The following is a 27,273-nucleotide window of genomic DNA, read 5'->3' as shown; positions in this document are numbered from 1 at the left end:
CTTCACACAAAGCCAAGAAAGCACAAGATCAAAATCAGACCCAGAGTCATGATTTGATATGCTATTCTAAAAGAGTACAGAAGCCCCTGAAGGCCACCAAGTTAGTAGAATATCCATACCATACTCAATTTCACCATTTCTCTTTGGCTCGCTCTACTCATCCACAGCTTGCTCACCCTTTGAGAGTCAGATCAAGTACCTCCTCTTCTAGCAAGCTTGCCTAGATCGCTCCAGACCACAGTGCTCTCCCCAGACAAGAAATATACTCTATTCTCCACAATCTTATATTTGGTAATATTTTATCTTGTGTCACTTATTGTTTTGTGTGAGTGAATCTGGGCTCTTCATGTATTTGATAGAAGGGACTATACATTTTATAATTCCTTGTATTCAGGAGTAGATTAGTAAATACTTAACAATTGGCTTTCCAAAAATAAAAAATAAATCTGTGCACCCCATCATCTTTTTAAGTTTAAACTATTACTAAGATTTCCTTCATTCCTTTCTTAAACCTAGAAAATAAAACAAATCAAAACCTGATTTATAACATTTGTTGATTGTTGAGTAATAAATGCTCACATTGAAAATTTAACAATTGGGGCAGTGGATAAAGCACCATCCCTGAAGTCAGGAGGACCTGAGTTCAAATCTGGTCCTCAACATTTAACATTTTCTAGTTGTGTGATCCTGGGCAAGTAACTTAACCCCAATTGCCTCAGAAAAAAAATAATCATCTCTCTTGTACAAGTTGAATCTAATACATCATTGCTTGTATACCCAGTGGCAACTGAATCAAGGTTCTTGAAAAAGCTCTGAAAATTAAAAAAAAAAAGTTCTGTAATTAGGAGTCATATTATCTTGGTTCTAGCCAGCTCTGACACTAACTTGTTGGGCATTTAAGTCAAATCAATTTTCCTTCTTCACACCTCAGTTTCTTTTCTATAAAGTGAGGGGATTAGAAAAGTGATATCTATGATTCTCTTTGCATTCTGTGGAAAGAAAAAATACAATAGAAATCATGCTGCATTTGAAGACTTCCACTGGAATCCTGACTCTGCTCCCTGATAATTGTAGGATATCATTTAAACCCCCAAGCCACCACATCTTCCAAATGAGGGATTTGGACTACATCATCCCTAAGATGTGTTCTCATTCTAAAATCTCTGATCCTAAATGATCCCATGATCAATGTCATGATTTGATGAAATGATCATGTCACTCCCCCATTCAACAAACTCCACCAGCTCCCTATTGCCTCCAGGAACAAATAAAAAATGCCCTGTTTGGCATTCAAAACCCTTCATAACCTAGCTACCTTCTACCTTTATAGTCCTTACATCTCATTCTATGACAAATATTCCTCAATTCTGTGCCACTGGCCTCCTTACTGTTCCATTAAAAGCATACTCCATCTCTCAACTCCAGGCTCTTTTTCCTGGCTGTCCCCAATACCTAGAATGCTCTCTCTCTCTCTCTCTCTCTCTCTCTCTCTCTCTCTCTCTCTCTCTCTCTCTCTCTCTCTCTCTCTCCTCTCTCCTCTCTCCTCTCTCTCTCTCTCTCTCTCTCTCTCTCTCTCTCTCTCTCTCTCTCTCTCTCTCTCTCTCTCTCTCTCTCTCTCTCTCTGCTACAGCAATTGACCTTCCTGGCTTCCTTCAAGTTCCAACTAGAACCTCACCTTCTACAGGGAAGCCTTCCCTTTTCCCTAACCCATCTTAATTTCAGTGCTTTTCTCTTTTAATTATTTCCTATTTATTTTGCACATGACTTGCTTTGTATATATTTATCTCCCCAGTTACATTTTAAGTTCCTTAAGGCCGGGACTGTCTTTTGCCTCTTTTTTCCAAGCACAGTTCTTGGAACATAGTAGGTGCTTAATTAATGTTTACTGAATTGAATTAAATTGAAATTAATCATTATAATTTTATGAGGGGCAACTAGGTGGTGCAGTGGATAGAGCACTGACCCTGAATCAGAAGTCATCACTTTACCCTATTTGCCTTACTTTCCTCATCTTCAAAATTAGATGGAGGAGGAAGTGGCAAACCATTCCAGTATCTCTGCCAAGAAAAAAAACAAATAAGGTCATTAAGAACTAGACAAGACCTAAAAAAAATCTCAACAAAAACAAAAAATGATTTTATGAAAGGAGGATTTCCCAATGTTGACCACCAGGGGGCACAATGACCCTTATTCGTTTTTTTACATAAGGACAGGAATATCAAAGTACTCAGCTCCTGGTACTGCCATTGATCTTCATGGTTTGGAGGTCAGAAGATGGAAGAAGAAAATTCCTTTTTAGGATACTCAGGAATTTACATGAGTATTTCCCCACACTCATACAAGCAATATAAATTGGGGGGAGGAGATAGGCTGGAGATATACATATAAAGATACACAAATGAGCTGCATTGAGAAGCAGATAGATCCAGATGTGCATGTGGACACAGAGACACCCACAGTCCTAGATGCACATGAACCCCAGTAGATACACCCACAAAGGAGCACAAGCAGATTTAGCCACACAGAGTCCAGGCTTCTCTTCCATCATCCTCCTTGGAGGACTTTGCAACTAATCCAGCTTCTCTTTCCATTTTATCTCAGCTTATTCTAAGCATCTGACAAAGTGAATCCAGCTTCAGTGTTGTTGTCACTGTCTCCCTAAAGGAAAACAGACTATTATATCTCCTTCCTTTGTGTAATATCAGAGAGTACCTAGATTAGAGCTCCATTCAAGTAGCTGTTGACAATCAGTTGGTCCTAGTCAATAAGCATTTATTAAGCACCCATTATGTTCTAGGCACTGTGCTAAGTGTTAAGAATTTAAAGAAAGCTAAAAGATAGTTCCTTCCACTACAATCTCCAGGGGGAGACAACATCAAAATGGCTATATATGAACAAGCTATTATATACAGGATATACGGGAAATAATCGAGAGAGAGAAAGCACTAGAATTAAGAGGGATTAGGAAAGGCTTCTTGTAAAAGCTAGAATTTTAGCTGGGACTTGAAGGAAGCTGGGGGAGCTAGGAGGTAGAGATAAAGAGGGACAGTATTCTAGTACAGGGGACAGCTGATAACAATGATTTTGAGATCATACATGTAAAGCAGGAAGGGACCTTAAAAGTAATCACATCCAACTCCCTCATTTTGCAGATGAGGAAATTGAAATTGAGAGACCCAGATTCACCTAGTTAACGAGTATCTGACTGGGATCTGATTCCCAGCCCAGTTCTCTATCCACTACAGTACTTAGCTGTTCGGGTCACTCAATCTATGATGATTGACAGACTAGACAAAATGAACTTCTTCTTGAACCTTAAGAGGAATCCACAACATTCTAATCTGATTGATCCATATTGAATTGTCTTGTCCTTACCTACCTGCCTTCACCTACTTATACAGAGAGTAAAATCACTACTGCAACTGGAAATCTATAGCCTAGTTCAGGGTAACTGAGATCTTCCACACTGCCTTTACTCTCCTTCCTAAACTCTTGCCCCCCTGGGGCAGCAGCAATGTCCCTGTACAGCTCAGAAAGGAAACCTATTTAGGACACCAGCAGGAACAAGGACATCATCGAGGGAGGAGGGTGAGGAGAGAAGAAATAGAATCATTTGAGGTCAGTGGAATGTGCCCTATTATTATTCTAAGCTCTCATGATCCCTAGACCAAAAGTTCCCAAGTCAAGACCCGTGACCAACCCAAACTTGCTATCTGCTGCAAAGTATACTGGGCTCCAGCCATTCTAATAATGACATTGCTGATGGCAGCTTTCAAGAAGGCTTGAAGCTTCCCAAAGTGCATTCACATCCTTTGATTGCCCTGCTCTTTATGACACCCTTCAGTCTCTCAGTTTCCATGACACTTCAAACCTGATTCTCCTTCTACCTATCTGACCTCAGATTCTTTCACTAGATTTTCATCCAGATCACATTAGCTAATGATGGGTATCCCACAGGGCTCTGTACTGGATCCTCTTCTCGTTGTTATACTTGCCATTTCCATTTCTGCTATTTCATTTGCCCTGTTTTCCTTGGCAATCTTGTGAGCTCCCATGGATTAATTTATAATGTCTATGCTAATGATTCTCAGATCGACTTATCCAGCCTTAACCCCCAAATCCACATCTCCAAATATCTATTAGATATCTCAAACTGTATTTCCTGTAGACATCTTAAACTCATAAAGTCTAAAACTGAAATCATTTTCTCTCCTCCAAACCCTTCCCCTTTCTGAACTTCTCTATTATCATCCAGGATATTACCATCCTCCTAGACAATCAGGTTAGGAATATAGGTGTCCTTGACACTTCACTTTCTCACCCCTTCTCATCCAATCTGTTAGTCAAATCTGCCAATGGCACCTTTAATAATATTCTTTCATACATGCGCCCTTATTTCTTCTAACCCTATAACTACTCTGATACAAACCCGCATTGCCACACACCTAGACCATTGATTGCAATTGTCTGTGATTGGTCTTCCTGCCTCAAATCCTTCACCATATCAATCTATTCTCTATTCAACTGTCAAATTAATTACCCTAAAATACAGATCTGACTGTCATTCAAATAATAAATTCCATATGACTACCTGAAGGATCAACTATAGAATCCTTTGGCATTCAATGTCCTTAACTGGCCTGCTTCTACCTTTTCCAGTTTTTGTATACCTTCCTCCCCTCTCGGTACTCTACCGTCTCCTTGCTGTTCTGAGGACAAGAGTCTTTCTTTCTAGACTCGTTATTTTCATTGTTCTTTTCCCCAATCCTAGAATACTTTCCTCCTCATCTCTGTCTGTCCTGCCTGCCTTCAAATCCCATCTTCTATGAGAAACCTTTTTTTTTTTCTTGACGAAGCAATCAGGGTTAAGTAATTTACCGAGGGTCACACAGTTTGTGTCAAGTGTCTCAGACTAGATTTGAACTCAGGTCCTCCTAATTCTTGGGCCAATGCTCTATCCACTGCACCATTTAGCTGCCCCTGAAAAGCTTTTCTTAACCCCCCCTTCATGCCAGTAGTATTTTCCCTCTATTGATTATCTTAAATTTGTCCTATATATTTTTTGTCTGTACATAGTTGGTTGCATGTTCACTAGTTTGTGAACTCCTCAAGAATAGGGAGTGCCTTTTGACTTTCTTTGCATCCTCAGTGGTTAGATCAGTGTCTGACACACAGTAGGAGCTTAATAAAGGCTTATTGGCTGACTTTTTAAATTTGACCCCTAATCATCCTGATAATGAACAAAGATGTCAGAGCTTAGAATTAGGAGTCAGGAGAAACTTCCTCTAAGGAAAACTCTCTTGGCTCTTACAATCTATATCCTGTATGGCAGGTGGGGCAAACATCATTATATCCACATGACATATGGGTAAACTATGGCTGGATAGAAAGTAACTTGCCTAAATTTCCTATGGCTACTTTGTAGCAGAGTCTGCACTAGCACCAAGCTAGTAACTTCTTCTCAATAAAAAAGGAGGAAAGGAATGTCTGCCCTAGTAGTTTAGAGGGAAGGATATTAAAAACCAATTGGTCCAACCCACTCCTCATTTTATAGATGAAGAAACTGAGGTTCAAGGAAGATTAAGTGACCAAAGTCAGGTGGGAAGGAGCAAAGGAAGGGGGTACTCACTTCTTACTGAGTTGGCGGGCGATGTCACAGCGTTTGAAACCTTCCAGGTGGTAAAGGCGTCGGGCTAATCTCTTGGCTGCCTCATTGACTGCCTGGCATCCATTGGCCAATGTGTCTGTACTCCCATGGTCCAGTTGCTCCATGCTGCCCAGGTCAGAATCAGAGTCTGATAGTGTATCCTTCAAGCTTGGATCGCTGGAGTAGAAATAAGAGCAATATAAGTATAGCCAGGGGGATGGAATGAGAAGGGTTGAAGTTTGGGAACTAACCTGTAAAATTACATTTGTGGGACAAAACAAGGAAAATGAACTGAAACTTTAGACTTTGGGTAGAATTGTCAAGACCACAAGATAATTTTTCCTTCTTCTATTATGGGAGCTCATGAGATCAGAGACCTTTTTAGACCTGGAGGGATCTAGATCTAATCATTTAATCTTAAAGGTAAGGTAAATGAAGGCCAGAAAAAATGAGGTGGCATGTTTACATTACAGGTAGCAAGTAATAAAAGTGAGATTCACTCTAAGCTCTCTGCACATAAATACTAACTCCTTTCTCTGAAGATCTTTGGGAGTCAAATGGACCCTTAGCAGATGAGACTTAGCAGGGAGGGGTAGGGAGAGAGAGAGGGAGAAAAGTTATGTCTGGAAGTTAGGATGAGGGCAAAATGAGCTTGGGAACACTTTGTTACCTAGATACCCTACAGACCTTTGCTAACCTTAATGAATGAAGGATTGAGGATGCAGGATTTCCAGAGAAAAAAATGTGGGGAATAAGGCTGCATATAGTGCTGGATTCTGTAAGTAGTTAGTACTTCCCTCTCCCAAAGATGAGGCCTTCCCTTAGTCTAGTCCTATTCTCTTTCCCTGCATCCCTAAGGACAACAAGGGACTCAGTTGTCTGTGTTCCTGAAATTTTTTATTACCTCCTAGATATAATAGACTCAATCCAACATCATTTCTTAAATCTGCCATATCCCCTTCATAAAGGCCTGCAATGGTGCAGTAAGATTGACCTCCTGGCTGCTGACTTTCTTCACAATAGGTCCAATCAGGGAAACCAAGTTCTAGAGGGGGTTAAGAAAGCTGCCCAAAGTCATAGAGCATATCACTGGGAAGTAATTCAAGACTTTTCTCTTCAGTCCTAATTGCTTATGGCAAAAGAGGACTAATTTCACAGATACTGAGTGCCCACTAGGGCCCAAGGATGGTAACAAAATGTGTGGTTCCTTCTGCCTTACCTGACAGAATTAATAAGTTTCGTTGTGTCATCCTCCTCCTCCTCTTCCTCTTCTTCTGTATCCTGAGTGGTGGTAGCATGGTAGCCATTGGGAACAACCTTCAGAGATAGTCGACTCAGGACATTTTCTGATCGGCTACTGGTAATGGAGTGTCTCAGGGGACTCCCAAAGTCCCCATCTACCAACCTTGCCTCAGCCCCAGCTTGCCTATCTATGGCCTCCTCTCCATCCCCATCCCTGTCCTCTGGCCGGATCTCAGTTGGCTCTGGGCTCTCCTTGACTCGCTGTTGGATGAGTGGGGTAAGGGGCACCTCTAAGCTGACACAGCTATCAGTCTCATCAGTGAGGCTCAGCACATCCAACGAGTCCAGGCTGCTGTAATATGTCCCTTTCATGAGCTCTGACTCCACAATCTTTTCAAAAGTGGAGCTAAAACCATCCCGGATGTCCTTAAAGGGGAAAGACTCTCCATCCTCCTGGCAATCACTGGTCTCTGGCTCCTCAAACAGCCTGTAAGACACAAAGGACTGAGGTTAGATCCCTTCCAAACTATGAAAGGAGGAGATTAATATGAAAGGAGGATAATATGGGAGAGGATTCTGGCCTTGACCACTCCTTCAGCTTTTTAATCATGGTTGTTCTCTGATATTTGTTTCCATTCTCTCCTTGATTTCTCTGCTCTTTTTGACATCATTAATCACTCCTTTCTCAAAATTCTTCCCTAATCATTGCAAAAGTTCAATTACTTGCAGAGGTGGGGGACGATAGGTGTGGAATTCTATTAGACTCAGTTGATAAGTTGGCTCGTTTTGTTGAATTACCTTTTAAAATCTTTTTGTTACAGACCATGGTTCACAGGGGGGAGGGTTTTCAGAAATGAAGATGATGTAAAAACAAGAGATCAATTAATTGTTAAACATTCTGCCTTGATTCTTACAGCACTTTCTCTGATATCTGTCAAAACTTTGGAATCATCTTTTGATTTCTCTTTCCTTTATTCTTTATATTTAGCTAGCAACCAAGTACTGCCAATTTATCATTCCAAATGTGTCTCTCATGTATCCATTTTCCATTCCCACTGTCACTCTCTTTGTCCAAAATTCATATTTTCATTCCGACAATTATTACAATAGTTTTTTTTCCTTCTATTTAACTCTTCCCCTCTTCTAACCCCTCATCCTACACAATTATGCCAACCTATAATAGCTTCATCTTGCCTCCTATATTAAGCTTAAACTGTCATTCAAGGTCCTTCATAATATGAATCCAACCTTAATTTCTATTATTCTTCTACAGGTACCTTCTGTTAGTGGTACTGGGCCTGAAGTCAGGAAGACCTGAGTTCAAATCTAGCATCACACACTAAATGCCTGACCTGGGAAAGCATAAACTCTGCCTGTCTCAATTTTCTCAGTTGTTGTAAAGTGGAGAAAACAACAGTACCTATCTCCCAGGTGTCTTGTGAGAATTAAATGAAATAATTGTAAAGTGTCTTAGCACAATATTGAGCACATAGTAAGTATTATATAAATGTTAACTAGCATGGTATACAAAAGTAATGGAATATGAAAGTAATGGAATATTATTGTTGTGTAAAAATGACAAACAAGCTGATTTTAGAGAGGCCTGGAAAGATTTACATGAACTGATGCTGAGCAAAACAAACAGAACCAGGAATAAATTGTACATAGTAATAGCAAGATTATGCAATGATCAGCTATGAAAGACTTATTTCTTCTCAGCAGTTCAGTGATCCAAGACAATACTGATAAATTTTAGATAGAAAACTCCATCTGCATCCAGAAAGAAAACTATGAAGACTGAATGTAAATCAACACATGCCATGTTCACTTTTTTTCCTTTTACTTCTGTTTCTTTTCTCTCATGATTTTCCCCTTTTGTTCTGATTTTTCTCTCCCAATATGATTGATAAAGAAATGTGTATTTAAAAATGAATATACATGTATAACCAGAAAAATAAAACATTAAAAAAATAGAATGAGGAAATTCAAATGAATAAATGTTAATTAGAAGACAATTCTACTCACTAAACCCCATTCATTCTCACTTTTATACTTTTACTCCTAGTTGATATGCATTCATTTCTCCTATATTCATCTAAATCTTACTCACCTTTCAAGATTCAAATCAAATTTTAGTTCCTTTATGATCACAGAAGTCTAGACTAATGTAACCCTTCAATGAACTCCTTCAGCACTTTCAAGTCTATACCAGTTAAGCATTTAATTATTCTTTATTTCATGTGTGGATAGATGTCATCTTCCCACCCAAACCATACAATCCCTGAAGACAGTAATTACATCTTCTCCAGTGTCACCTGAAGCCAGACACACAAAGATAGACAAAAATATATAGTCCCTGCTTTCATGGAACTCACAACCTGTTAGAATGGCTACATTATATATAAAAACTACAGCATACCCTAAAATAAGCATGAGGGAGAAAGGCAAAAGCAACCCTGAGTTGTGAATAAAGACCTGGCAGGTAATGTTGGAGGCAAAAAGTCCTAAGATGTCTCAGACACATCCTAGAAATGTGGTCACAGCAAGTTACCAAATTTCTCAATTTCCTAGGAAATTGAGACTAGGACTGATGGCTGATTTGCACTGGTGGAAGGAGTTGCACACCAGAATTTCCCTGTCACAGGGAAGAAACAAAAAATATAATAGCACAGCTTTTCAAGGGGAAAGGAGAGCAGATCTGCAGTCATCAAGAATCAATGACAGAGTAGTGATTAACTCAAGGAACAATATGAGACATATTTGGGGGGAGGTATAACTAATCAGGCATTTGTTCTGCTCAATGATATACATTTTTACAACAAAAATTTTATTTTTTTCTTTCTTTTCAATGAGAGAGAAGTTCAGGAAAGAAAACCAATTTTGTTAGCTGAAAATAAATTTTTGAAATCATCAATAGTTAAGTCTATAGTTGTTTCACAATGATCATGAAAACAGTGCTATGAAAAGCATAGCCCAGGGTTCCTCCTTCCATAACAAGACCTTTCTTTCAGAGACAAATCCAACCTCTCCAGAAGCTCTGTTTCTGCTCCTAAAAAAGAACCTAGGCTGGGAGCTCATCTCAGAGAAAGGTGGACTCTGGAACTTTTTTTTCCTTCTCCCACTTTTTTTAGTCCTTGAAGTGCTAAGTTAAAGTCATTCAAAGACACAGCCTGACAGGGATAAAGAGTAGCAGAAACACAAGGAAAAAAGCAAAAAGAAACAAAACAGAATGGGGAAAGATGGAGAGAATTTGAGTCCAGACAAGCTTCCACAATGCTATTTGCAGTATTCAGTTGGATAATGGACCATAGTATTTACAAACAAATTCATATGTCTGGCTCAAAGCCCAGTCATATCCTAGGCCAGCCCCACCCCCACCCAATTCCCTATTTCCCCACTGGAAAACACACCACAGAATATGAATAATACAGTGAGATATAGGAAGATTTTCTAAATGGCATAAAGCAGAATGCAAGCAGGATACACACTGACTACAGCTTAACTATAGTTATTAACTATCTACTTATATTAATTTTAATAATAATGATTTTTCTTTTAGTCCAGGATTGTTTTGTTTTGTTTTTTAAGTGTGGGGAAAGCTTGATAAGGAACCTAGGCCTTGGTAAGGAACCTTTGGTGCAGATGGCAATAACCTCTTTAAAACTTAACCCATTTGCCAAGGATCTCACAGCTAGTATGTTTCAGAGACATGACTTAAATCCTGTTGTTCCAGACACCAAGGCTAGCTCCCTATTCAGTATAGCAAATTGATTCTCAATCAGCACCACCACCAAAATGTAAAGAATTTTTAAGAGTTAAAAAGTAAATATCAGTGAGAGAAGTTGTCTTGCTTGATTATGTATTATGGTACAATAAATTTGTTGTTCTTTTCTCTCTTTTCCCCCCAATGGTGTGGGGCATGGGAACAAGAGAAAATAGATTTCTGAATCTTACATGAATGTTATGGGCCAGAACTCTTGTACTTGAAACAAGGATTCTTACAAGGTGCTAATTCAGTGGGACTGATAAAAACAATGGTTATGTAGTTTAGCATGGTGATTAACAGTTCTCTAGTTCAGTGCATGTACTTAGTACTTAATATAGGTCTACAAGATTCACACCCATGATAATGTAATTAGAATAAAGAAGTAAGCTGGGACAAACTCAGCCAGGGTCAGAGCCAGAAGCGGACTGGAGGTGGGAGCTTCTCAAAGCCAAGAAGAGACAGATTTATTCCATCTTCATCAGCCTTATGGTGGCTGGCCTGTCTTCCTGTTTCCCTCACTGAGACCAAAGCTGGTCTGATGGACTTCCAGAAAGCTAGCCCGAACCCCAGGCAAGGAGACAATAAAGAAATTTGGACTTTGGACTTTAACACCTGGATATTCTCATGGTGATTACTCTACTGAAAAGAAGGTTGGTCCAGAGACCTCCAGAAAACCAACAAGAACATTACACATGAATTGATGCTGAGTAAAATGAGTAGAATCTGAGGAATACTGTACACATTAACAGCAACATTGTGGGGTGATCAAATATGATTGACTTAACTCCTGTCAGCAATACATGATCCAAGACAATTCCAAAAGACTCATGATGGAAAATGCTATCCACATCCAGAGAAAGAACTATGGAGGGTGAATGCAGAGCTAAGCATAATATTTTCATTTTTTCCATTTCATTTCATATTTTTATTTTTATTTCTCTTGTTTTTCCCTTTTGTCCTAATTCTTCATTCACAACATGACTAATGTGGAAAATATGTTTGACATCATTGTGAATATAATCTATATCAGATTGCTTGCTATTTGAGGAAAGAGTTGAAAGGAAGGGTGAAAGAAAAATTTGGAATTCAAAATCTTATAAAACTGAATATTGAAAACTATCTTTACATGTAATTGGAAAATAAAATATTAAATAGAAAAAAAGAAAATAAATTTTGGTATGTAGTTTAGTGGTATTGTTTTTTTTTTTTTAAATAAAAATGGGTGCTAACCTAAGTGGCATGTTATTTGTACTTTCAAAGTCTTCCTAATTCAAGATAAGTTCTCTACTACAACACAGTGCCACTCTTAAAAAATATTATAACAGAATTTTTTGCATGATTTTCTCCCATTTTTGTATTTTGCTTTTGTTGATGATTATTCAGCTGAGAATAAGCCATTTATTTGCTTTATTATATGCATGGAAGGTTTAAGCTTGGCTGTTTTGGGGTATTCTGGGGTAGGGGATATGGACCTAGCCTTTGATCAATCCATCATCCCATTCTGGGGCCATGAAGTCCTTGCCTTCCATAATGCCTCCCTGTCCTCTGATGAACAAGAAACAATTTCTATACTTCATTTCTGAAAAGAAAGCAACTGCTCTCAGACACTGACTATATCTTCTTCCTTCCCAACTTTCTTCAAGGAGGCAACATAGTACAATGGAAAGAACACCCTGCTCTGGAATCAGAAGTTCAAATTCCACCCTCCCACCTCTGATGCTTATTACTTTCATAGCCTCGAGCAAGTTATTTCATCTTTCTTTTCTCATCTGTAAAATAGAAGATTGGATTGGAGAATTTCTGAGGTCCTTCCCAACTCTAGATCTTTGAGCCTACTATGGGTAATTCCTGGGAGAGCAAGTAGGGAAAAGGGCAGTCTTCCCTTTGCCTATAAGCCTTTTAGTTTGGGATTTTGTTGTTTCATTTGGTTTGTTCAGTTCTAGATGCTTGGAGAAAATTCCTCTAGACCAACAAGCTTAAGCCATGGTGATCCTAAAACCAGGGTTCCAGATCAAATGTTGCCACCAGACCAGCAGAGAGATCCTGAGAAACCAGAAAAACTAAGGTCAGAATGTGATCAGGACACAATTCCAGGGGAGCTTAGGATGCTAGATCTTGTTAAAACTATTCTGTACTTGAACTGAGCTAATCTGTGAACCTAATGCCCCCTCCCTCTACAAAGGGTATTGAGTAGAGCAAGAAATATGCCTCCAAGTATTAAGGGAGAATGTTTGTTTGTTCTTACTTTTCCTTTGAAAAAACACAACACTTCATGTAATTGTTAAATGGTTAAAGGAAACTAGGATGCTGTGGATCCAAAATGGAAGGAATATAAACTGTGAGGAAACAGTGAAATGTAACATATCTAGCCCTCAGAAAATGGGGACCAGATTAGGCACTGTTATGCAGAAAAATTTGGAAAAGAAGAAGATTTAGGAATATTGAGTTTAAGATGTTTATGAGATATCCAGTTTGAGATATTTAATAGACATTTGTAGATACAAAACTGGCTGTCAGGAGAGAGGTTAAGGCTAGATAAATGTGTTAGGATCACTGCATGATAGTTGATATCCATGGAGTTAATAAGATCATCAAGCAAAATAACTTAAAAGGGGGATTGAAGAGGGCTCAGGACAAAGTCCTAGGGGAAATCTACAATCAAGAGACATGATGGATAAACATCCAGCAAAGTAGATTCAGAAAGAGTAGTCAGATAGGTAGAAAAGAAGAGAGAAGTAAAGAGGAGAGAGTAAAGATGCTCAAACCTAGAGAGAAAAGAATATTGAATATGGTGATTCAAGGCAATTCCAATAGACTTGGGATGGAAAATGCCACCTGCAACCAAACAGAGAACTATTTAGACTAAATGTGGATAAAGTATAGAATTTTCACCTTTTATTTGTTTGTTTGATTGCTTTTCCTTTCTTGTGATTTTTCCCTTTTGGTCTGATTTTTCTTACGCAATATGACAAATATAAAAATATGTTTAAAAGGATTGCACATGTTTAACGTGTAACAGATTACTTGCTTTCTTGGGGAGGGGAGAAGATAAAGGAGAAAGGAAGAAAATTTTGGAATATAAAGCCTTACAAAAATGAATATTGAAGTATTTGGAAAAATAAAATACCATTAGAAAAAAGAAAAAAAGATTATTAAGGAAACATGGGTTATCAACAGTGTTAAGGAAGCTCAAGAAGAAAAAGGATTGAGGAAAGGCCATTAGACTTGATTAAGAAATCATTGATAAAAACACAATTAAAAAACAAGAGATCAATGATAAAATTAGAGAAAACAGTTTCAGCTGAATGATGAGGTCAGAAGTCAAACTTCAGAGAGTTAAGAAAAGAATGAGAGGAAAGAATGAAAATGCCAATTGTAAGGCAGCTTCCTCAAGGAGTTTATCAACAAAAGAAAGATAGGTTAATAGCTAACAAGACTTTATCTCCAGACAAATCTTACTTTTAGTCTTTTTTTAAGTCGAAAAAATTTAAATTTTTTGAAAAATCTAAAAATTTTCTCCCCTCCTTCCTCCTAACTGAAGCCAAAAATTAAATACAATATATGTATACATGTCTATACAGTTATTTTGCTGTACAAAAAAATCAGATTTTGAAATAGTGTACAATTAGCGTGTGAAGGAAATAAAAAATGCAGGCAGACAAAAATATAGGCACTGGGAATTCTATGTACTGGTTCATAGTCATCTCCCAGAGTTCTTTCGCTGGGTGTAGCTGGTTCAGTTCATTACTGCTCTATTGGAACTGATTTGGTTCATTTTATTGTTGAAAATGGCCACATCCATCAGAATTGATCTTCATATAATATTCTTGTTGAAGTATATAATGATCTCCTGGTCCTGCTCATTTCACTCAGCATCAGATCATGTAAGTCTCTCCAGGCCTTTCTGAAATCATCCTGTTGGTCATTTCTTACAGAATGATAATGTTCCATAACATTCATATGCCACAATTTATTCAGCCATTCTCCAATTGATGGGCATCCACTCAGTTTCCAGTTTCTGGCCAGTACAAAGAGGGCTGACATAAACATTATTGCACAAACAGGTGCCTTTCCTTTCTTCAAGATCTCTTTGGGATATAAGCCCAGTAGTAACACTGGTGGGTCAAAGGGTCACAGTTGGATAACTTTTTGAGCATAGTTCCAAATTGCTCTTCAGAATGGCTGGATGTATTCACAATTCCACCAACAATGTATCAGTGTCCCTGTTTTCCCACATCCCCTCCATCGTTGCGCATTATCTTTCCCTGTCATTCTAGCCAATCTGACAGGTGTGTAGTGGTATCTCAGAGTTGTCTTAATTTGCATTTCTCTGATTAATAATGACTTGGAGCATCTTTTCATATGGTTAGAAATAGTTTCAATTTCTTCATCTGAGAATTGTTTGTTCATATCTTTTGACCATTTATCAATTGGAGAATGTGTAGCCTTATTTTTTAAAGCTCAGTTTAATTTTTGCATTTAGTCTTAATTTCTTAAACAGCCAAATCAAGCCCCAGGGAGGGTTAGGGTGTGGAAGTGTCAGGGAAAGAGGAGATGCAGGGAGGAATACAAGAGGGAGGATGAAGAAAAAGAGAGGAAGAACAAAGGGAGATTAATCACAGCCCTGGACAATAATTCCATAACCAATTGGCTGAGGTTGCAATCAACTCTAAATGAAAGATCTTGTGAACTCCGCTCACAACTGCGACTAGAACACTGATGACCAAGAGTAAGTTCTAAGGGCCATTTCCACTATCCTTCAGGGCTTTCAGATCTTCTAGATACTGTTAATAAGCATGAGTTTCAAAAATAAATTACATGCCAAGCACTGTACTACAAAGAAAAGCAAAAACAAGCAAATCAATAGTCCCCTTCCTCAAAGAGCTCCATTTTATTGGGGGAGACACTAGCATTTGGGAACTCAGAAAGTTCTTCTTGAGAACATGAGAATTTAGCAGAGTGTAGCATCTTTTCTTTGTTGCAAACAAACAAGGTAAAAACAAAAGATGTCATCCAACTCTTTTTTTTTTCTTATAGAAAAATAATGAGGCTTTTAATTAGGGCCAGAAATGTGAATGGAAAAGGTACAGTGGGGCTGTGAGATTGGATATAGCAGCCTGGAAAAAGATTTCAGAAACTGAATCTATATAATTTGAAGACTGATTTAGTTAGGATGGTCCAAGAAAAAAAGAGGAGACCGTAAAGATAAATGCAATCTTTAATCAATCAATTAATTAATCAATAAGCATTTATTGAGTTTTTACTTGATCAGAACTTGCCTTATTCAAGAGAATGGTGGCTCGCTGCCAGTTTGACATTCTCTATCCCCAAAAGATTCTGTTTTCCTACTACCTGAGATTTCTTTGCCAGGGACTAAAGCTTTGGGAGGTCAGGTATCAATTGTGCAAGTCATTAGGAAAGGAGAAAATAGCTGATACCAAGCTTTTCCTGAATACAAGTTTAGAAGGAAAAACTAACAGAGTTCTTGAAAGTAGGAAAAAGGGTGGGTAAGACACAGATCAGCAAGGTAGAAAGCACCAATGACAACTTCTCTGACTTCTCAATCTTTTCAGCACTACCCACAAGCCCCCTCATCTCTGCTTTCAAGAGGATTCCAGATTTATGACAATAATGAGAAAAAGGACAGAGAAGAGAAACATCCAGGCATGACCACATCAGGGCATAAAGACTAAAATTTCCTCTTGAAATTTGTTCTGAAAAGAAAGCTCAATGTTATGCTGCAGTGTGTAAGTGGAATGAAAATTATATGCAAATATGCCCTTTTGACCATTGCCTTACACCTGGCTGTGGAGCCCTGGGGAAGAAAGCCTGGTGCAGACTTTGCTTCTGCAGACTATCTGAGGCAGAAGCTTTCACACAGCCCACACAGCACCCAACACCCACCTCTTCAAACCTCTCCTCCTTCCTGACCTAAATTGTCCCTTGCTGGAGCTCCTTGTGCTGTCCTTGTTTGATAATAAGGATAACCAGGCCTCATGCTCTGTGATTGGTCTGTCCCTATATGGTTAGTTACCACTGGACTATTCTCTGTTGTCCTTTCATCATCTGTTCCTCAAAAGATAGATGTCATCACCTGAGAGCTTTTCAAATCAAAGGAGTATTAAGGAGTATTCGGAAGAGATCTGGTAACAACTCACTCTCTGACTTCTCCTCTCCTCTCCTCTCTAACCTTTCCTTCCTTCCTCCCTCCCTCCTTCCTTCCCTCCCTCCCTTTTTCCTTCCCTCCTCCCTCCCTCCCTCCATCTTTCCTTCCTTCCTTCTTTCCCTTCCTTCCCTCCTTCCTTCCTTCTTTATCTTTGAAGTAGTGATTTCAATCCCCTTTCCCTCTCTCTTCCCAATGTCAATCTTTTAAGTCTCCTACCCTGAAATTTCCCTGTCACCCCCATCACAGCTTAAAAGGGGCAGAAACTAGGGAATTAATTACCCAGTCTGTCATTTAAAGGCAGGGAATTAGAATTAGTCTCCAAATAGCTATGGCTATTTTCAGACCTAGAGGGTCATTGGAGAGGCAGATGTATTTAAATGGTGATGTTCATGGCTTGAATTCTACTCCCAAACCCTCAGTCTCTTAGTCATTTTTATCCAGAACTCATAAATAAGTGGCGATAATATTATTTGTCATTTACATGACACTTATAAGATTTGCAAAGCATTTTATAAGCATGATTCTCATTTAAGCCTCACAAACTGATGCTATTATTTTCATTTGACAGATGAGAAAAGTTGAGGTTCAGAGTATTAAGTGATTTGCCTACGGTCAGATAGCTAGTGATAGATGTGGTACTCAAACTCAAGTCTTCCTGATTATGAGTCCAGTGTTGTGTTTACTAGAATACCTTATCTCTCTGTATCCATACACATATAGTACTAAACTATATCCTTTCACACATGTTCATAACACACATGTTTTAAAGAACATATATAAGCATCTTTGGATACACACATGCCATGTAGATGCATCATTCAGTGACATGCATCTCCTGCTGATACCTCTTCTCAACTTCTCCATTATTTCTTCCATATGGTCTGGTTTTCTTGAACCTCCCTTTATCCCTCACCCTGGTCTCCTCTTACAGTAGTAGTGTGTATGTGGAAGGGAGACCCTTTCCAGGAATCCCTTCAATACTGGGCAGTCAGGAACAGTTTTTTTTCCCATTGCTCAAGAAATCCCATTCATCATAGACCTGAGATCTCACTCAGTAAAAGTAAGGTAGGAAAAGGCAAATATATAAAGATCTAGAGATAGATAGATAAATAGATGGATGGATAGATAGATGAGAGATAGATAGATAGATAGAATCATTGATAATGGTCAGTGGGGTCTGTTAAATGAGAGCCTCCGGGGTGTCATTGTACAAGGGATAAGGACTTCTAGCTGTCTCTCTACTTCCCATTTGAGGAAAAGAGGAAAAGGATTAGAAAATTATACAAGGAAATATTATTGACAGTGACAACACAGCATGGACTGATCAAGGGAATTTGAAGAGTTCTTCTGGAAAGAACTTGAAGGACATGAGAGATTCCTATTTGATAGAGACAAAGAAGGATGACCTTGCTGACCTCTAAAAATCCTTTTATGAAAAATACGGGCAGCCAAGTGGTACAATAGATAGAACACCAGCTCTGGAGTCAGGAAGCCCTAAATTCAAGTCTGGTCATTTCCTAGCTGTGTGACCCTGAACAAATAACTTAGTCCCAAAAGCCTTGTGAGATAAAAGGTAAAAAAAAATACCATGAATTTTCCTGCTGAACATTCAGGCTTCCCTTTTTTGAGACGCTCAACCCAAAAAAGAAAAGTAACTAGAGTTACTTCCAACCACCCATCTATCTTTAAAAAATTTACTAAAAATATTTATGCAAGGGACCTGTGTGTGCCAAAATGTTTGTAGCAGCTCTTTTCGTAGTGGCTAGAAACTGGAAGATGAATGGGTGTCCATCAATTGGAGAATGGTTGGGTAAATTATGGTATATGAAGGTTATGGAATATTATTGCTCTGCAAGAAATAACCAGCAGGAGGAATACAAAGAGGCTTGGAGAGACTTACATGAACTGATGCTGAGTGAAATGAGCAGAACCAGAAGATCACTATGCACTTCAACAACAATACTGTATGAAGATATATTCTGATGGAAGTGGATATCTTCAACATAAAGAAGATCCAACTCACTTCCAGCTGATTAATGATGGACAGAAACAACTGAATGTAAAATATTAGCACTACTGTCTATCTACCCAGGTTACTTATATCTTCAGAATCCAATACTTAACATGCAACAAGAAAATTGGATTTACACACATATATTTAACACATGTAAAATGTATGGGATTGCCTGTCATCTAGGGGAGGGAATAGAGGGAGGGAGGGGAAAATTTGGAAAAATGAATACAAGGGATAATGTTATAAAAAAAACTACTCATGCATATATAGTCAAAAAATTATAATTATAAAATTAATAAAAAACTATTTACGCACTTTGCCTAGTGGTAAATTAAGGGCTAGATTGGGATTAAGTAGGAAGGGAAGGAGAGAGGAGCCAGGGAGGGAAGTTAACTCTTACACACAGTGGTCAAATATAATAATGTGCTAGAAAGAGCACTAGACTACAAGTTAGGAGATCTGAGTTTTAAACCAGACCCTTCTATTCACTGACAGCTCCAGTTTTCCCACCTGAAAAGGAGGATAGTAGCCTTGTTCTCTCTACCTCTTGTCTGAAGCTTGAATGAAATTCTTATAATTCAGGTTTCCAGCCAAACATGGGGCATTTTGTATGCTACTGCTTATGTGACTTGACTCCTGATTGGTAGGGAGAATGTAGACACAACATAGCAGACTTGTTCAAAATGTGATGTTTTGGCTCAACAGTTTTTGAGCACATGGTTCCAGACTTTCTTTATTCCAAGAAAGAAGAGAGGGAAGGACTTTGGAAGCTGAAGATGCATAGAGGAAGCCAAATCTTCATCAGGTCCCTGATTTCCAGATTTCCTCCCTAGAGATTTTGGAAAGAGGTTTTCCCCTTGGATAACATCAGGATCTTTCTCTCTTGGTTCAAGCTAATTCCCATCAAAAGAATTCATCCATTCATTCTCACGTATTTTCTGGTATGTTTTAAAGTGCAGAAGTCCTCCAATTTCTGTTTGCTGTCTTGTTTTAATATATAGGTTTAGAGCTAGCTAGAGCACATGCCCTGACGTCAGGAAGATTTGAGTTCAAATGTGGTCTCAGACACTTAACACCTCCTAGATGTATGGCCCTGGGCAAGTCACTTAACCTCAATTGCTTCAGTAAAATAATAATAATAATAATATATAAGTTTAATTAATATTCATCATTTGTGAGAATCTTTTTGTGAAACCAGCATTTGGTGAGAAGGGAAATTGTCAAGTATAAATTTGACAGGGGGAAGGGGGCCTAACTCCCCTTTTAGGGGCTAGCAATGATGAAAAGAAATGTAACAATATAATTGAAAGTGCTAGATACATACACATTATTAAACTTTGTATAGCTAGCTTCCACAAGTCCTTTCCTAGCTCAGCCCCAAATATCTAGATTTTTATTCTATCCTTCCATTATAAGGACCTCTCTTAAAAGGCCTGTTTCTTCCCAAACATGACCTTCATCAGCCTCCGCCATCTAGGAAATTCCAGAATGCCTCCAAAACTGCCTGTCTTCCTTTCCAAAGATTCCTTTGAAGGGAATCAGATTTTTCCACCAAAAAGAGAGAATTACTACAATACTGATAAATATTCCATCTCTCTTCTCTTTCTCTGACTCTTCTCCATGTATGAAAAATTCTCCTTTCTCTTTCCCAACTACTAACCTCTCTGTCTTCCTTTAAGTCCCAGTTAAAATTTCACCTTCTACAGAAAACCTTCCCTAACCCCTCTTAATTCTAGTGCTTTCTCTCTGTTAATTATATCCTATTTATTCTGTATATAGCTTGCTTTGTATATATTTGTTAGAATATTGTCTCCCCTATTAGATTGTAAGCTCCTTAAGGATAGAAACTGTCTTTTTCCTTTTTGAGGGGAGGGATAACTCCATTATTTAGCACAATGCTGGGAGCATACATAGTAAATGTTTGATAGATGTTTTATGATTCATTGGTTGATTGAAATCTAGACATTACCATGCCTATAGGTGAAGATTAAATATGATGTCAACCTGGAGAAATTGAGGCTGCATAATTCCTAAGAGATGGAAGGAAAGAACGAAATTCTGTTATCAACTCCAAGAAGAATAGAATTGTGAAGAAGGGATCTTACAATGATGAATTGGAAGCTAGAAGAGATCTTAGAAACTAGTTCAACTAGTTTAACTTTATAAATGAAGCAACTGAAGTCTAGAGAAAGCTTGTCCAAGGTTACAAGGAAGGTAAATAAAGGAGATAGAATTTGAAACTAAGTCCTCTGACTCCTAACCCATAGTCCATGCAAGGGTCCAATTCTGGCCATCATCTTATCATCTATTCTGCCATTGTACCCTCTGGACACCTCACCTATAGGTGTGGTAGAATCTAGATTTCATGTCTGAAGAACTTCATTCACTCATCTTTTGGAACACATGTCCCAGGGCAAAACTTTCCCAATTAGAGAATGAATGTGGCAAAACCTACTAGCCAACTCTATGTATTCAGCTTTAGAACATATTTCACATCCCATCAAACCATTTATCTTAGGCATAACCTTGTCAACCACCCTGCTGCATACCTCTCCTTTCACTACTCTTCCTAATGTCCAGTTTGCTGGTTCTTATATTCAATTCAAATCAACACTATTATTTATTCTGGAAAGGTTTGTCAACTTATCCTCTGATTCTACTCACTTTCCTTGTACTTCCTAAACCAAATCACATTTATAGGTGTTGTAACAGTAACTGACACATTATGATGTTAAAAAAAAATCATTTTCTCTCTTTATAATGTAAACTCTTTGAGGGCAAAGATTCTCACTTTTTGAATCTGTATCCCCAGAACTTAACCCAGTGTTTGGCACTTAATGAATACTTTTCACTCATTTGTTATATTCATTCATTTCGTATCTGCCACTCTACTGCATCACACTGTCACATGGCATTAACAAGATAGCACACACCTGCAAACCAAACCCTTTTGTTCATCTAGTACCATGGAGCAGAATAAAGAAGGGGAAGGTCATGATATTTCATAGGCTTATTAATTTAGAACTAGAGGGAATAGAAGTACAGAATTTGAGAAATGGAAAAAGCTTCAGCAATCATGTAATCCAATATCTAGCCAAAAAGAATACCCACTATGAAATTTCCAACAAGTAGTCTTCAAGGCTCTGCTTGAAGACCTGTATGGAGGATAATCCAGCTCCTATCTAGGAAGCCCATTCTACTTTGGGGCAGATCTCATTGTTAGGAAGGTTTTCTCAACATCAAGCCTAAACTGCATCTTTCTAACTTCAATCTATATAGTTCCTGACTTTGTTTTCTGGGATCAAAGAGAGGAAAAATGCCTCATGCTCCATGCTCCACTCAAAAACTGAAAAGGAACTATCACATCTCCTTTGAGTCTTTTCTTCTGCAGGCTAAATATGGTTATCCAGTCCAACGCCCTCATTTTACAGAGCCAGTTTACAGGTGAAGAACCTGAGACCCTGAGAAATAAATGACAATCCAAAGTCTCATAATTAGTGAGAAGCAAAGGTCTTACAAGTCCAGCAATATTTCTGTTGTACCACATTGTTGTCTGAATTCATTTAATGAGGAAAGTATGACTGAAAGAATACTCCTGCTATGATACTATCAATTAATTAGTTAACATTTATTAAGTACCCACTATGTGCTAAAAGATAGACATTAGAAGATCAGGAGATCCTTCTGCCATTCTCTGAACCCCTATAAATATTTGCACATTTACTTTGTATGTATGTCTATATCTTGTGCATTCTCTTTTAGTACTTTTTTGCATCATAATGTATATCAGTTACTGTTACAAATATCTTGTTCCCCCATTCTAAGCCATAAGTTTCTCAGGGACAGCAACCATAGTCTACTCATCATTATATTCCCTAGATTGCTTATCACAGGCTCTTGAACACAGAATATGCTCAGGTAAGGGAAGTTGAATTAATTAATCGATTAAATGGATTGAATTGCTACCTTACCAAATTCTTAAGAGTGTGATAGAATTTCATCTGTTCTTTTCCTCTGAATTTGTGAATTGAAGTATTTTCCAGTGATTTAGGCCAGTACTGTTCCAATTCCCACAAGAAAATAATGTAAATTTTGTAGTCCTGCAGGAACATGTTCCCTTCCCTCCCAGGCAGAATCAGTTTCCTACTGAAAAAAATAAGTCCTGGCAACAACATAAAGCCCTAAGCAAAATCCACTGGGAAATATAGCAGCAGCAGCCTCATCATCATTATCATCCCTTATATTTGTATAATGTTGTGTTTGCCCTCTTAAGCATTTATTTTGTATTCATCATTTGTGTATATTGTATCATCATTCAGTAGCATGTAGGTTCTTTAAAAACAGGGACTGTATTTACTTTTGTTTTTGTATCTTGCACATAGAAAGTGTCTAATAAATGTTTATTGAATTGAGTTGGATATATGCCATCCATTCCCTTCTAGTCTATGACTTTTTGGAGGGAAGAAATGATCACTTCCTGATCTTTTCATTTCCTTTGTCTAGCATGGCACACTCTACAGAGTAGACACTTAATAAATGCTTGTTGAACTTAACATGTAAAGCAATTGCTCATCTCTATTTTTATTTGTTCCTTCCCTGGAGGAAAAATATTATGTTTATCTGTTTTATAGACAAGGAAACTGAAATTTAAAGAAAGTGATGAGACTATCCCTAAAGTACACAGAAAGGTAGTGATAAGGTGAAACTAGAGTCCCCTATTTTCTTGCTACACATGTAGGCCACACTTGTAGTAGTATGAAAAAAGAGACCCTCTTACCTGACTTCAGGATAAGGGCTCCCTGGAGCACTGTTCAGTGGCTGCTGAAATCCCAGGACAGACTTCTTATAAGGGGCCTTCTCTTTCTCAAGTTCTCTTTCCCTCCAACAGTCATTGTGTCCACTCATGTTGGAAGCTTCAGCACTATCCAAGTCCATCACTTGATCTGACCCAAACCCCAAGGACACATTGTTCATGAATGATAAATCACAGAGTTCACCATCCCTTCCCTCATCACTGTCCCCACAGGCTAGGGTTTTTGTCCTTTTTCTGTGCTGTGGAAGCTCAGTCAGGCAAGTGTCCCCACTGCCGTCCTCATTCTCTCTGCTTGAACTCTTGTCTTCTTTGGATCCATTTGAAGAGGCGGGCTGTTCTTTTGTGGACTCTTCTCTCAATGGCTTCTCTCTGCTGAACTGGGGTCCCAGAATCGGGCTGTGGAAGGCACTGTCTTCCACTGATGATAATGGAGGGATATTTTCATCATCCATGGTGGTTGCCAGCTCCACCAGCAATTCTGCCCCAGCAAAGCCTGGGGCTTAATGTTACCTGAGTGGAGAAAGAAATACAGGGTTCATGTAAGAGAAGCTTGAAGAGCCCTGAGTTCCCTTCCCTCCACTAAGATTCTGACTCTGTATTATTGGTTCATACATCACAATTATTAGAGTCTTTATTCTATTTAGTATAATGTTGTGCAAACAGAATAATATAGATGAGGGTTCTGCCCCGAGGAAGCACACAGTCTAAAACCCAGTTTATCTTTGGAATCCAGGCAATGCCTCAAGTGTAGGAGTGGTTTGAAGTGGATGTGCCTGAAAACAGGAAGATGACAAAAAAGAGAACCCCTTAAGGACCTTTTTACACAAACATATAGAATTCTATTCTGACTTCAAAGTCTTTGCCTGTATTATCCTCTTTCTTCTTGCCTACATTGTCTACTCAAATCCTAAATGTCCTTCAAGACCCATCTTTCCCATAATTACTTTCTGATGACTTCACTCCTCATTGACTCTCCCCTTCTGAGTCTCTCATAGCTGTGCCATCCCTTCATGGACTGCATCATTATCCATCAATGTTCTCAGTAGAAAACTAGTCTTGGAGTCAGAAAGACCTGAGTTCAAATCCCTCTCAGATAGTGTCTGTATGGCCCTAACCAAATCACCTAACCTTTCTATGTTATTTTTGTTTATCATAAAATGAGCGAATTGGGCCAAATGGCTTCCAAAATTGCTTCCATTTCTAAATCTGTTCTCTTATGCTCTAATTATTTTACATATAAGTTTTATTTCTGTGAAATGCTGAAGGCAGGAAGTTAATCATCTTCTTTACTATGGTGGAAAGAAAGTTGGTGTTTGGAAATAATATATCAACTTAAATGGAATGCTGGAAAGTGACCAGATGAGATTGAATCAGACAAACAGTAGTACTCTAGCCCAATAATCATTCAACTTAGCCTTGTTCTTGATCGAATATTCAACTGACCAGTTTAAGTATCCAGAGTTCCAAGTAATATAGTCAGTCTAAAGAAGTTTGGATCAAATCCTCTTTGGCTAAATTTTTTTAGTCCCCAATCAGCTGTGTTCATTCAATCAACAAATAATTATTAAGAACTTACTGTGTTTTTGGCAACAAAATGATATAAAGAAGTTGAAGATAAATCATTGTCATCAAAGAGCTCAGTGTCTCTTTGGGGAGACAAAATTTACATGGGAAGCTAATAGTAATGCCAAGATGCGTATTCTAAGTGTTTAATGTGTAGAACAACACACTAAGCACTGCATGAGGGAGACAGAATTCTAGGTACTGAATTCACAAAGCCAAAATTCACAGAATTCATCACTTGAAATTGAATCAAGGGAGGTCTGTCCTATAATTTATATTCCAAGAAACATCAGGAATATTTAGGTAGCCTGTAAGTAGTTTTTCCATGAGATATCATAGAAAGTGAAAATCAATTAGTCATATAATAATTTTAAGTACCTTTTTAAGTACATAGTTACTACGTGAGAAGTCCTGAGTGCAAAATACAAAGAAGGGCAAAAGAGAGTCCCAGCTCTCAAAGAGAGTATAATGGGGGAGCAACTGAAAATAACTTTAGATAAAATATATTCAGAATAAAATGGAAACAATTAATAGAGGAAAGGCACTAGAAATAAGGGAATCAGGAAAAGCTTCCTGTGGAAGCGGAAATTTTCTTCAGGACTCGAAAGGAGGTAGAGAAAAGGAGGACGCGCATGACAAGCATGGAAGAAAGGCAGTTGAAAATGCCCAAAGTTAGAAGAGGGAATCTCTTGTTGACGAACAAGGAAGTTGCATCACTGGAGGGGGAATAAAATGTAGAGAGACTAAAAAGGTCTCAAGGCAACTTGGGGAAGTGATATTATTATTTATATTTTATAGTGCGTGAGGAATACACTGGAATGAAGAAAGTCTTGTAGCAGGCAGACCATCCAGCAAACATTTGAATTAGTTCAGATTGAAGTGCTGAAGGTAACCAAAAGGAATCAAAATCACATCTAGTAGGTTGGGAAAGGTTTACAATTACATTTAAAGTGTAAGTTTAAATGTGTTCTGGCAATTCACAATTATTCAAACTAAACCAAGGATTCTTAAGCTGGTTTTTAAAATATTATGATAACTATTTTGTAATCCAACATTTTTTATTCTATGCATATTTGGGAAGGAAATAGGCTTCACTGGAGTACCAATAAAGAAGTCTATGATACAAAAAAGATTCAGACTGCCTGAACTAAATGATGAAAGCTCCATCTTGAGTTACTAGAATACAAAAAAATTGTAATACAATGGAAAGACCACTAGATCTGTGAATTTCAGTTTCTTCATCCATAACAAGGTTTATGAGCTCTATGAACATTCATTAGATACCTTCCATATGTGAGATATTGTATTGGGTGTGGAGATATGAAAACAAAACAAAACAAAACAAAAAAACAGCTTCTGTACTTAAGAATACATGATTTTAAGAAAAAGAAAGCATTTGTTAAGCACATACTGTGCATTGTGCTAAGTGCTTTATACATATTATCTCATTTGCTCTCCCTCATAAGTCTGTGAGTTAGGTGCTATTATTATCCACATTTTACAGTTGAAAGAAGTGGTGTAAAGAAAGGTTAACTGACAGCTAGTATCTGAAGCCAAATGTGAGCTCAGGGCTTCTTGACTTCAGAAAGTCATCTAGGAGACTTCTTGCATCACCTAATTACCCTTAACAACTTGAGGAATCAAAAAAGGTTCTCCCTAGAAAATGGTATTTGATTTTGATCCTGAAGTAACTTAACAATTCTAATAAATGGGTGAGGAACAAATACATTCTAAATATGAGGGTGACATTCTAAGCATGAGGTGCAGAGGCCTCAAGGTGGGAAACACACTGTTGAGTTCAAGAAACAGTAAATAGGAAAGTTCAACTGGAACAGAATGTGTGAAGGTCAGTAATATGAAATAAGCCTAGAAAAGTACTTGGCTGATACCAAATTTTGAAGGGCTTTAGATGCTAAAATGAGAATTTTAAAAATTTAATTACAAAAGGAGTAGGGAGCAACTGAGAGCCCTTGAGCAAGAAACCAAGACAAAGGTATGATCAAACCTATATGTTTGGGCAATTATTTTGGCAGTTATGTCCAAGGAGAGACTCAAAGTACAA

At 38.1% G+C, this 27,273-nt stretch overlaps 1 protein-coding gene across 2 annotated transcripts in view; it reads right to left on the bottom strand.

The window, feature by feature from the left end:
- The window catches only part of PSD2 (pleckstrin and Sec7 domain containing 2), a 71,093-nt gene that overhangs the window by 28,138 nt on the left and 15,682 nt on the right, over positions 1-27,273 (bottom strand). For both annotated transcript variants that reach the window (XM_074291544.1, XM_074291545.1), the window contains exons 2-4: positions 23,613-24,158; positions 6,867-7,376; positions 5,630-5,824 (exon numbers count right to left, since the gene is read on the bottom strand). In XM_074291544.1, coding sequence (XP_074147645.1) covers positions 5,630-5,824; positions 6,867-7,376; positions 23,613-24,100 — 1,193 coding nt within the window. In that variant the 5' untranslated portion in view covers positions 24,101-24,158. The remainder of the gene's footprint in view (positions 1-5,629; positions 5,825-6,866; positions 7,377-23,612; positions 24,159-27,273) is intronic.

This window comes from Sminthopsis crassicaudata, chromosome 2 (genome assembly GCF_048593235.1).
Source record: "Sminthopsis crassicaudata isolate SCR6 chromosome 2, ASM4859323v1, whole genome shotgun sequence".
NCBI lineage: Eukaryota > Metazoa > Chordata > Mammalia > Dasyuromorphia > Dasyuridae > Sminthopsis > Sminthopsis crassicaudata.
Note: the sequence above shows the minus strand (reverse complement) of the source record. Positions and strands in the feature narration are given on the sequence as shown.